The sequence below is a fragment of the Bubalus bubalis genome, chromosome 3 (assembly GCF_019923935.1).
Source record: "Bubalus bubalis isolate 160015118507 breed Murrah chromosome 3, NDDB_SH_1, whole genome shotgun sequence".
Lineage (NCBI taxonomy): Eukaryota > Metazoa > Chordata > Mammalia > Artiodactyla > Bovidae > Bubalus > Bubalus bubalis.
The window spans coordinates 145,843,875-145,856,625 of record NC_059159.1 but is presented as its reverse complement, the minus strand read 5'-3'; the positions used below and the strand labels follow the sequence as shown (position 1 = coordinate 145,856,625).

The following is a 12,751-nucleotide window of genomic DNA, read 5'->3' as shown; positions in this document are numbered from 1 at the left end:
GTATGCCAGCAAATTTGGAAAACTCAGCAGTGGATTGATACTTTTGAAAGAATTGATGCTTTCAAAATGTGGTGTTGGAGAAGACTCTTGAGAGTCCCTTGGACTGCAAGGAGATCAAACCAGTTAATTGTAAAGGAAATTAGTCCTGAATATTTGTTGGAAGGTCTGATGCTGAAGCTGAAGCTCCAGTACTTTGGCCACCTGATGTGAAGAGCCAACTTATTAGAAAAGAACCTGATGCTGGGAAACATTGAAGGCAGGATGAGAAGAGGGCGACAGAGGATGAGATGGTTGGATGGCATCACCGACTCGGTGGACTTCAGTTTGAGCAACTCCGGAAGTTGGTGATGGACAGGGAAGCCTGGTGTGCTGCAGTCCATGGGGTCACAAAGAGTTGGACATGACTGAGGGACTGAATTGAATTTCATATGCTGATGAGTGGGAGGTTTGGTTTATTTCATCCATTTTGAGGAAGGCTTGGAGATTTCCAGGAATTGAGCCACTGCCCACTCCTTGGTCTTTTGACAGTGTCTTGGGACTATCATGGCCCCTCTGTGTGTGTCATTTAGCTTGCTGATTAAGGATCAAGGTCTAGTTGGCTTTCTGCCATCTTGGACCCATTTGATTCTAATTGGTTTATGTTGTGTCCTTGGGCTACGTCATTCTTTCAAAAGTTGTGCCCTGCTCCTTTGCCTCCTGTTATACATGGGGTCGAAAAAAGTTGGACACGACTGAGCAGCTTTCACTTCACCTCATGCTTGCTAGTGCAAGGTTGCTTCAGTCACATCCGGCTCTTTGTGACCCATGGACTATAGCCCACCAGGCTCCTCTGTCTACAGGATTCTCCAGGCAAGGATACTGGAGTGGGTTGATATGCCCTCCTCCAGGGGATCTTCCTCTCACTTCACTTCGACTCTAGCAACTGATTCAGTGCAGAAGCAGATGTGAGACTATGGCTATCCTCTAGGGAGCCAGACTTGAAAGAGATTTGCAACAAAATTGTAAAACAGTTGCCACTCTTCTTTGTATTTTGGGGAAATACCACTTTTTAAAAAGGTAATGTTCCTTGATCCTTATGGCATAGCCTTACCTGACTATGCAACCTCTCCCTACTAACCAGGGGAGGGGCGGCACAGTTCTTGAGGCGCTAGCCTACTGTGTTCCCCCTTTCCCTGGCAAAGTAATAAAGCCACACTTTCTCCTCCATAAAAAATAAATAAAAAGGTACTGTTTATTGCTTTAAAATGAAAATAATTTTTAGAGCTTTGTTTTATGATAAACATCATATTATAATATAAATTTGTAATATGGTAAACAGTGGTGCTGGAGAAGACTCCTGAGAGTCCCTTGGACAGCATAGAGATCAAACCAGTCAATGTTAAGGGAAATCGACCCTGAATATTCACTGGAAGGACTGATGCTGAAGCTGAAGCTCCAGTATTTTGGTCACCTGATGCGAACAGCCGACTCATTGGAAAAGTCCCTGATGCTGAGAAAGATTGAGGGCAGAAGGAGAAGAGGGTGTCAGAAGATGTAATGGCTGGATAGCATCACTGATGCAATGGACATGAACTTGGGCAAACTTAAGGAGATGGTGAGGGGTAAGGGGGCCTGACGTGCTGCAGTCCATGGGGTCCCAAAGAGTTGGACACAATTGGGCAACTGAACAACAAAACATGACTTGTGGGACTTAGTTCCCTGACCAGGAATTATATTTCAGCCCTTGGCAGTGAGAGTGTAGAGTCCTAACTACTGCACCACACCAGGGAATTCTTGTCAGTCATTTTTTTAGAGTTTAAAATGGTCTTGAGAGTAAGAGTTTGAGACTCACTTATCTAATTTAATCCTCATAGCACCTCTATGAGATCATCATGTCAACAGGGAATAAACTGAGGCCTGGAGAGGGAAGAGATGTGGCTTTTGTTTCACTGTCATTAAGTGGCAAGGGCAGAATTCAAACCTCCTCCTTAAAGTGTATACCTCAAGGTTCAGTGAAACCTACTCCTCCTGTAGGCAAATGGGGTAGGGAGTCCCCAAAGAAAGAAAACCAAGCATGGCTTTCTTGACATAGAAGAAGCCATTTTTGGCATAAGCCATTTCTTTATCTAAGCCTGACCACAACTCTTGCCCTTGAACAGGTCTCAGTAATAATAATCTTAAGGTAATAATGTCATCAGGCATGAAAAGTAACAATAGGAAAGATACTTTATCAGTATTAAAGACTCTCAGTTCTGTTTCAGCAGTGAAGATTATTCTGAAGTGCCAGGTAAGTTGGGACCAAAGGGATGATAGGAGTCATCCAGGCCTGCATTTCATATGAGGTACTCTGCATATAAGTTAAATAAGCAGGGTGATAATATACAGCCTTGACATCACTTTCCTGACAGAGGTCCATATAGTCAAAGCTATGGTTTTTCCAGTAATCATGTATTGACATGAGAGTTGAACCATAAAGAAGACTGAGTGCTGAAGGATTGATGGTTTCGAACTGTGGTGCTGGAGAAGACTCTCGAGAGTCCTTTGGACAGCAAGGATATCAAACCAGTCAATCCTAAAGGAGTCAATCCTGAATATTCACCAGAAGGACTGATGCTGGAGCTCCAATATTTTTGTCACCTCATGCAAAGACTCATTGGAAAAGAACTTGATGCTGGGAAAGATTGAGGGCAAGAGGAGAGGGGGCAACAGAGGATGAGGTGGTTGGATGGCATCACTGACTCAATGGACATGAGTTTGAACGAACCCTGGGAGATAATGAAGGAGAGGGAAGCCTGGCATGCTGCTGTTCACGGGGTCACAAAGAGTAGGACACGACTTAGTGGCTGGATACCAAGGGATGATATAGACCTTTTCTGCCTCTCATGAGTTCATCCAGCGGAAGTCTGCACTCTGACTGCCCAAAGCTCCTTTATGCTTAAAACGTCCTCAGTTGTCCGATTTGGGGAGACACTGGTTTGGGAAAGATCCCCGTGGATCTCCTTACTTGTTGAAAGTAATAAATCCTTCCTTCTCCTACTTTTCGGCTTGACACCCACCAAAAGGCAAACCCAGGTTTTCAGGTAACTCTTTGGCAAGAGCGCCATTTAGGAGTCCACTTGCCTCTTTAAACCACGTATCCTTATTTGTAAGGTGTGGACCACAATGTTTCTACTTCCTGGGGCTACTGGTGTGATTCTGCATCAGATATTAACAATCCGATGAGTGAGAAATTTATCCCATTCTACAGAAAAGAACGCTGAGGCTCATGATCCAGTGGTCTCCAGCTTTAGAGACCACCCACCCCAGGCCCACCTGGACCGCCCCATCCCCAGCTCCTACCCCAGCTGGGACCCCCTTGGCTGCTAGCCCGCCAGTATAACTCCACCCACAACCCGCCTGGACTCCCGTTCACCAGCTTGCCACTTCTGGACGCCCGCGAGCCGCCGGCTCCTCCCGCTTGCCTCACTTCCGGGCCCAGGCCGGAAACCTTCAGATTCCTAAGATCGCGCTCCGGAAGTGAGTCACTGTGCCAGTACCTAAGATGGCCGCCACCCCACTTGCTTCAGTGGACGATAGATGAGAAGCCGGCGTGAGCCCAGAAGTTGCCCGGCTAGGCAGTGGTAGCTTCGGGGGCGTAGCTTCCGGTGGCCCGCGCCTGCGAGTCCCGGCGCTGAATCTAGTGGAGGTGGCAGGTGACAGGCGCTGCTGCCCGGTCGGCGGCGGCTGGTGCCCAGGCAAACCAGCGGCCTCCAGCTCGCGGCCCCGCAAGGCTCCACGGCCGCACCGTGGGATGGACGAGGGGAAGATGGACGAGAATGAATGGCGGTACCACGGTGAAGGCAACAAGAGCCTAGTGGTGGCCCATGCGCAGGTGAGCGGTGGCCTGTCGGCGAGGTTCAGGGCCCTCACCCTACTCCCAGGGGGTTACGCGTCCCCCAGGAGCCCCTTCAGCTCAGGTCGGTTCTGCATCCCCTCAGCACCGACTACCCCCGATCGGTTCCCCAGCAGCCCTTCTCCCGATCGGTTGCGCGTTCCTCGAGTGTCACTGCCTCTCGGATAGATAAGTTTCGCCTCCTCCCAGCATCACTACCCTGTCGGGTCGGTTCTGCCTCCGCTTTGTGTCACCGCCTTCCCCCAGATCAGTTCCGCGTCTCCCCAGCGCTCTCCTCCTCCCCCTAGGTTGGTGCCGTGTCTCCCCAGCATTCCCCTCCATCCAGATCGGTTCCCTGTTCCTCCAGTGTTATCTCCTCCCCCTGGGTCTGTTTCGTGTCCTTCCAACGCCCCCCATCCTAGTCTCACACGGGACCGCCTCCGATTGCCCAGCCGCGGTGAGGACGCCCGGTGTAATCTTAGGCAAGATAGAGGTTACGGGCAAACTCCGGAGGAAGAAGCAACGTGCTTAGAGTGCTTGAACTCCCCAAGCACCGAGGGAGTTACGCCTCTGAAATGCAGGGAATTGCTGTTCTCCTACTGCTGTTGTTAATGTCAGTGGAGCATTATCTACAGGTTCTTCTCCAGAATCTTTTAGAATTTAAAGAATTTCCCTTTCTTTATTCAGTAAGGATGAGAGATTCAGAGAATGCAGTAAGGACTCTCAGTGAGTTGAATCCAGGAAGAGAAGCTTGTGAGTTTGTGTAAAGGCCCCGGATCTCTCTGACATCTTGCTGTCTGATTCAACCAGGCAGGAATGTGTTGGGCTGGGGGAGGAACCAATAGGTGTCATTGAGGGCTTAAGAGGATGGGAGTTGCATTTACACAGAGCTGGGCGGAATCCCGGTTCTACCACTGCCTGGCTTAGGTTCAGTTTCTGCATTTGCCCAGTGGAACTGGTAACAGAATCCCATTTGCGGAATTGCTAGAAAGATGAGCTGGACAAGTTATGCAAGTGATAACTATCATCCCCACTTGGCTCAGGGTTTAGGAGCTCTGACCCAGCCCAACAGCTCCTACAGGGTGATTGGCGCAGGAGCTGAGTGATGTCCTGCTCTGTTGTTCCTGAGCTGGGTGCCCTGGGGCAGCTGTAGGATAAGCTGCAGTTACCGAGGTGGCCCCTGTGTTCTGCGTTTTGTTACCCATTAGCACTGTTGGGAAACTGAAGAAGTGAGACTGCAGGCTTTGCTGAAGATCTTTAGGATAATTAATAATTGACAAGGCTTAACCTGAAGCCGCTCTTCTCTGTCAGTCTGCTGGGCCTCATTGTGTTTCAGGGTTGTGCAAAGCCCCGGATAGTCCAGCATGAGTCCCTTTTGTTTGAATATTGTGTGACCCCCTGCATCCTTTCACAATTCAAATACTCATATTCCTGTTCCTCAGTAAGACTACATGGTATATCTTCATTTTATGTAAAGCTAATTAAGACTTCTTTTAGCTAATGAGCTGAGTTTCAAAAATAGCATCAGATGAAGGAGCAATTTCCAGACTCAGAGTAAAAGGACACCGGGCCTTGGGCACTCAGATGCCTTCTCCACTGTCCCTGACAAGCATGTGTCCGCTCTCTAGGGCAGCTGCCCCTTCCCTTGTTGCCCAGCTTTGGTTGTTAAGGTCATGTTTCTTATTCCTTTAGATGGAGTCATCAGGCTACTCTGTTACCTGTTCTCTTCATTCTTTATTTTAAATCTAAATCTTTGTTACTGTGCTCATTCCTGCTTGGTGGTTGTTATCATTTGAAGATTATGATCACAAGCGGTCTTGTAAGAAAATGTTCCCACCAAGTGAACACACTGAATAAAGGGAGAATTATGCCCCTTGTATTGAGAAGCCTTTAGGCTTTGCTTGGGCCTTGAGGACCAGGAAGGAAGAGGGAGCCCTGGAAGGCAGCTTTCAGGGTCCACTGTGCCCAAGGAGAGGGTGTGTGTGTGAGTGGGATAGAAGAAGGTGGATGAGTGAGAACATGTATTCCTGCTCCCATGGATGGACTCTCCAGACCCACCTCATTCATTCTGAAGTAGAGTGTGACCCTTACCAGGCTTCATTCAGACTGGGAGATGGTCACTTCCTCAGAGAGGGCATCATCTACTTTCAGAATTGAAAGTTCCTTAAAAAGTGATGAGGCAGTCAATCCTAAAGGAGATCAGTCCTGGGTGTTCATTGGAAGGACTGATGCTGAAGCTGAAGCTCCAATTCTTTGGCCACTTGGATGGCATCACCGACTCAATGGACATGAGTTTGAGTAAGCTCCGTGACTTGGTGATGGACAGGGAAGCCTGGCATTCTGCGGTCCGTGGGGTCACAAAGAGTCAGACACGACTGAGCGACTGAACTGAACTAAAAAGTGACGAGTCCATCCCCTGTCCCTTCCAGTGTCAAAGCCTGACATACCTTCAGCCAGCCAGTCCTAAGGTCTGGCATCTGTAGTGAAGGAACATAGGATGAGACACAGTCAGTCTTCCAGCCTGGTGGCTTGGGAGGCTTCTGGGAGCACAGGACTTGCAGAAAATGCCACCTGGATATGGAGGAGTTAAGTGCAGGCCCAAGGAGGGCTGTAGTGTGAGGATGTGTTCAGGGTTGAGCAGTAAGAGATGACTGAATGGTAGGCCAGTTCTTGACAGGTTGCTGTCAACTTTCCCATGGCCCAGTGCTCAGCATCCTTGGGACCGGCTGTGCAATTTAACCTTTTCCCAGGCACTGGCCCTTGGCCCTGGCACCAGCCCTCTGCTGTGCTCAAAGGCTATGGCCAACTTGGCTCTGTATGCTAGTGCCTGGGGTCCCCGGCACTGACCCTGTGGGGGGTCTGAGGCAAGAGCATTTCCGTTGTGGGCACATACTTTCGTTTTCTACTGCAGCCTGAGGTGCTGTCACTCATTCTAGAGAATGGTACCTCTGCTCATGCTGAGTCATGGTCATGAAGCCCAGGGCAGCCCTCAAGTGCGCTGCTGCCACGTTGGATTTCTCTCCGGGTGGTGTTGCTTTTACATCTGCAGTGACCCTTCTTCACCTTGGTCTTGTTGGTTTTGGCCTGGTGGCCTGTCCTGTGAAGGTCACTGTAAGACTGGTTTATCACCTGATCTCTTAAGTGCCTTCAGTAGGGGAAGTCACCCAGGGCAGGCCAGGCAGAGGTTCCTCCCCAGGGACTGAGCTGCCCCCCAGCTCCCCTCACCTCTGGGATGCAGGGAAAGTAGGGGCCAACTCCCTTTATCACACTAAGCTGTTGTGATGTGTTTCTCCTTATTGACAGAGGTAACATGAAAGACTTGGCAACTGAGATCTTTTAGCAAAAGTTTGTTCCTGATCTGTCAGGGTTTATGTCCTTTCTAAGATTCTGATTGGGCTTCAGATTGTTTCTGCAATTGTTTTGATGCCCTGGGATATTTGTGTGGGCCCTGAAGATGTGGGGTTCAACCAGTCAGGGGCTGTGTGTTTCTCTTTTGTGTTTTAGGATTTCTGATTTGTAGATCATACTTCTTAATGGAGATATTGGAAGCAAGTAAGAGTTGTTCTTTTTTTTTTTTTTAAAGACATATTCCCAAATCCTGGGCTTAATTTTCTCCTGAATCTAGTAGAAAGTTAGATATTTTAATGCTCTGTTGCCTATAGTATTTTTTTAAACAAGTAACTTATTCTGTATTTGAGGTTTTTAATGGTATTCACACAGGTTGATAAAGCTGATGAGACTTCTTTCTTGGTGACGTCTCATTGAAGAACTCTGCATGTAGCCCTGTCTTTATTCCTGGGATCACCTGCAGTTGAATGGTTAGGATTTGGTTCTTCCAAGACATTCTCTCTTTGGTGGTTTTCAATCCTGGCCTTGGTGAGTGCTGAGCTCTGCCTTCCTGGCATTTGGAGGTCTGCTAGTCTAGGCCTGGTATCCTAAGGTGGCATGGTCACTTCCCCCACCCTGAGGATAACCTTCTTCGTCCTCAGTCAGAACTCAGTCAGGACAACAGCTGCCCCTTTTACCAGGAAGGTAAGCAAAGTTTCTCCGTGCTGCAGAAGGACGAGACCACAGCACTGGGTCACCCACCCCTTGGTTTGTTTGGACACCTGCTCTGTGGCCACCATGTGGCCTTGGAGGGCCTGGGACTTCAAAGCCTCCCCTGGGACTTGGGTGCTTCTCTGTCACCCTCACTGTCCTTTCCATGCACTTGTGGTTTGTCTTTACAAAACATTCTGCTTCTCTTCTTGCTGTTGGATTTTCCATCCTTTAGAAACCTTCTGAGCACCTCTTCTGCCGCAGTCCCTGGGTGTCCTGCCTGTAAATGCCGACTGGGCTTACACCTCCACCCTCCTGTCTCCCACCTCATAACTCGTGTCTGTGTCTGCTTCAGGCCTGTGGCAGCTGTGGGTCCATACAGACAGATGAAACTTGGGAAGGAAAGTGCCCTTCCTAGTCCAGGCACCTGCTGTCCCCACTTCCTGTCTGGCCTCCCTTCAGAGTCTTGGGCTCCTGCCTGTGGAGTGTCTCACCTCACCCTCCATCTGTTCTGCCTGAAGCTGTCAGCCGCACACTGTCCCACCCCTTGTCCCTCTTATCCCTCTTTTGGAACTGCGGTGTGCTTCTGGTTGTTTAGTGGGCGCAAGTGGCCTGGCCTGATATGCTGTCCTAGGTATTCTGCTGGAAGATCCGGACAGTGGCTGGTGGGGTGTCTGTGAGTGGTGGCTTCACCAAGAAGCAGAGCTGAGCCACTTTGGGGTGCTTGGGGCAGCACCCTGAGGCTCTATTCTTCTGTTGCTGTGTTTATCTGTCTCCTTTTCCCTTGAAAGTCACCTGATCTCTGCTTCCCTGGGGTTTTCTTGGGGTGCTGTCCTGGGTAATATCCTCACTCTGGAGGAAGACTTGACTTAAGCTTGTCCTCCAGCAGTGAGGCTTCAGCAGCTCATCACATCATACCTTACCTTTGCCGAGAGGTCCTGGAGTCTTAATTCCACCCACGAATTTCCTCCTTTGGGCTTCACATGGGTAGGTGACCCTCTTACTATATTGTTTTTGTATTCTTTTATTTCTATTTAATGCCAATCATTAGTTCCTCTCACCATCCCAGAAAATACAGAATATTAGAAGGAAGAAAGTAAAAAGCATCCAGCATTTCCCTACTAGTAAAAATAATTTTTGTTAACATTTGATGCACTTCCTTCTATAACACGTTTTTATTGAATACTTAAGAATGGTATCTGTCTGCTTTTGTTTCCTGCCTTTTCTCTCAACTCTGCTGCTGCTGCTGCTGCTGCTAAGTCACTTCAGTCGTGTCCGACTCTGTGCGACCCCATAGACAGCAGCCCACCAGGCTCCCCCGTCCCTGGGATTCTCCAGGCAAGAACACTGGAGTGGGTTGCCATTTCCTTCTCCAATGCATGAAAGTGAAAAGTGAAAGTGAAGTTGCTCAGTCGTGTCCGACTCCTAGCGACCCCATGGAGTACAGCCTACCAGGCTCCTCTGTCCATGGGATTTTCCAGGCAAGAGTACTGGAGTGGGATGCCATTGCCTTTTCTGCTCTCAACTCTACAGCATAAATATGTAGATACTTTTTCACACACACACACACAAGGCTGCAGAGCACCGGGCAGCCGGAGTTCCTGTGCTGTCAGACATTCACATGGTTGTGCTTTTAGAGCTGTTATGAGCCAGGCTTTGCTGATGTCTTGATATTCGGATGACTTGGATGGGTTTTCAGGGGGGATCAAAGAGCACGTCCTAGGTCCTGGCACATAACATGCCAGTCCTCCCCCACCACGGCCTGGGACCCTCACTGAATGCTTTCTACTCTTTTTAAATTTATTTATTTTTGGTTGCACTGGGTCTTTGTTGCTGTGTGTGGGCTTTCTCTAGTTGTAAGGAGTAGGGCCTACTCTTCCTTGCAGGACGCAGGCTCTGGGGCCCGCAGGCTTCAGTTGTTGGCAGCATGCAGGCTCAGTAGTGGCAGCTCCTGGGTTCTAGAGCAAGTTCTAGAGCACAGGCTCCATAGTTGTGGTGCATGGGCCTATTTGCCCCTTTGCATGTGGAATCTTCCCCGATCAGGGATCAAACCTGTTTCCCCTGCGTTGGCAGGACCACCTGGCAAGTCCATCTCCTTCTTTTGTAAGTGGAGTGTTATATACATTTTGAGACCGTTTAATGTGTGTGTGTGTCTTTATATGTGTCATTTCTCCATTCACTGACTTTTTCAGTCTTGTTGAAATCTTTGGTTTTCATCTAGTGTTTCAAGGTGCAAGAGAGCACACCACACTTTTCTATCCTAAAGGGCAGAAGAGGTGTGGGCCCCACTAAGATTCCCTGTCCTACTTTGGAACAGGGAAGAGCTGCCTCTGCCCCGGACCATGCAGAAACTCTTCTTAAGCCCCTCTTCTTAGTTTCATTCCTTTCTCTTCATGTTCTTAACATTTATCCTAGACACTATGAAGGAGATATACTTTAAACATCTAGTTTCAGATGTTTAAAAGGAAAGGAGTTGTTTGCTTCACAACTGGTTAGAACTTTGTGAGCTGGCAGGGCCCTGGTGCTTACCAGATTAGGTGTTAATTTGGGCTCCTTCATGGGAATCTCCCTGTGGGCGGTTGTATCAGTCTTGCTACACACCATGGATGGCCCTTGAACTAACTATGTCTTTATGCCAACCAGGGCTGGTAAGGTTGATTTCTCATCTTTTCGCTTCTGTCCACTTGAATGGGTGTCGCCTGGTTCCATGGCTGACCTTGGGGCATGTCACAGGGCTACCAACTCAGCCCAGTCAGACCCTCATGGGGGCAGTTAGTGCTTGCTGTCCAAAACAGGTGTGCCCACTGAGTGCTGCGTTTGTGGAGACTGGCCTTCAAGGCTGACACTGCAGCTCCTGTGGGGCAGTTTCTGGTGACAGTTTTAAATGCTAAACAGGTCAGTAGAGAAAGCAGTTTTCCTTGAAGCAGACACAACATGACACTCAGAATTTCTCAGTAGGTCTTGAGAAATAGTGGAGTCCAGGTAAAAAGCGAGTGACTTTTAGGGGCCCAAGTTTCTGGGAAGTTGCCTAGAATTAGGGTTTCTGCATTATCAACTTTTGTTTTTCCTTGAATTTTGATGGAATCCTTGGCCAGTTGATTCCCATGATTGAATACTAATGTCTGCCTGGATTTGGGAGGGGTTAGGGATGGCTGGATGGCATCACTGGACTCAATGGACATGAGTTTGAGCAAGCTCCAGGAGTTGGTGATGGACAGGGAAGCCTGGTGTACTTCAGTCCATGGGGTTGCAGAGTCGGACACAACTGGGCGACTGAACTGAGGGGCGGGTACATGCCCTTGACCTTAGCTTCCCCAAGTCTGGGCTTGGGGCTCAGGGAGGTGATGGTTGTCTGGGGTTTTGAGAGGAGTATGTGTCATCAGAGTGGGATAGGAAGTGTCGGGGGACTGTGGGCTGGGGAAATGGATCTGAGCTCTATGGGCCTTGCTTGCTCTCAGCCATGTTTTGAGTGCTAAACCTATACTTTCTGAGTCTCTTCAATCACCAGCCCCTCCTGCCCGACCTGGACCCCAGTGCTCTAGACAATACCCAGACTGCTGCACCTCCCCCTCCTCCTCTTGGCCACTGCTTTACAGGCTAGGTTCCCACCCAAGCCCTTCTGCCTGGAACTCTCTGTCTCCATGGGAATGGTTTCTGAAGTTGTCCATATGGAATTAATCTCCCCCATTACCAAGACTCCGTAACACATCCCGGTTATTTCCTTGAAGAATGGCTGTTTTCAAAGGCTGTACTTGTTTAAAAGGTTATTTTTTTTTAAATTTTTGACATGTATGTTAGCATTATAAAAAATTTTTGAAACGTATGTTATATTTTTTGTATGTATTTTTTTGAAATGTATGTTATATTAACATTGTAAAAAGTTGGAAAACCCAAATAAACAGAACTTGAAAAAATTAAGTTCCCCAGTTGTTGCTACCTGGACACACGGTTATCTGTTCTGAAGTTTTCTCACAGTTCATACAAACTCAGCATGCACATACTTTATTTTAAACAAGGGATAACATCATATGTGGGTACACAGCTTGATTATGACAAAGTACATGGACCTGTATTCTCATGACCAGCTCCTTCTAGAACCTTTCTCAGGGACCATCCCAAGTGCCAGAGATCTGAGTCTTACCTGTTTTTGAGCTTTACATAAATAGCACTGTACCCATACATCATTCTTGATTACACACACACATATATATGTACATATTTATAAAAATAGGTTCACTCTGAAAGCCCCATCCTGTAATCTTCTTCACTTATCAGTGACGATGGCTATGCCTCTGTGTCTGTAAACAGGGATCTTCCGTATTTTCTGGTAAATGACTACCTGGTATTCCATGGTCTGGAACACGTCCCTTTGTATTTAACCATCCTACTGTTGTTGACGTTTAGGTTGTTTATACTTTATGTGGAATTGTAAACAGTCCTACATGCAGTGGCTGAAATCTTCTGTGCATCTTTTTTCCTTAAGATCAATCACTGGGAGCTGCCTGACGAGGTCAGAGAGCATAGGTTTTGCTGGTTGCTCTGTGTCCTCAGACATGTGGCCCAGTAATGGCCTCACTTCCTCCCCGGGGCACTGGGCGTCCCGGGCACTGCTGAGGACAGCTTTTTCTGCACAGCCGTCTACGCTCACCCCCAAGCTTTGTGTGGGTACTAATCGGGCTCTGTTTTATTTTCCAATAGCGTTGTGTGGTGCTTCGTTTTCTGAAGTTTCCTCCTAATAGGAAGAAGGTAAGATCAGTGGATTTGCCACCCCATCGTTAAAATAATTATTTAAGAAAACTTTGATTTTTTTTCTGATGCAAAAAAGTATTAATGCTAATTTTAGAAATTTGAATATGATATAAA

At 48.0% G+C, this 12,751-nt stretch overlaps 1 protein-coding gene across 3 annotated transcripts in view; it reads left to right on the top strand.

Annotated features, from left to right (window-relative positions):
- The first annotated feature begins 3,490 nt into the window (after window positions 1–3,490).
- Window positions 3,491–12,751, top strand: part of IPPK (inositol-pentakisphosphate 2-kinase) — a 56,723-nt gene continuing 47,462 nt past the window's right edge. The window contains exons 1-2 of one of the 3 annotated variants that reach the window (XM_025282061.2): window positions 3,492–3,850; window positions 12,587–12,634. In XM_025282061.2, coding sequence (XP_025137846.1) covers window positions 3,770–3,850; window positions 12,587–12,634 — 129 coding nt within the window. In that variant the 5' untranslated portion in view covers window positions 3,492–3,769. Of the gene's footprint in view, window positions 3,851–12,586; window positions 12,635–12,751 lie in introns of all 3 variants that reach the window. The other 2 variants (XM_006063096.3, XM_025282062.2) reach the window with 2 other exon arrangements.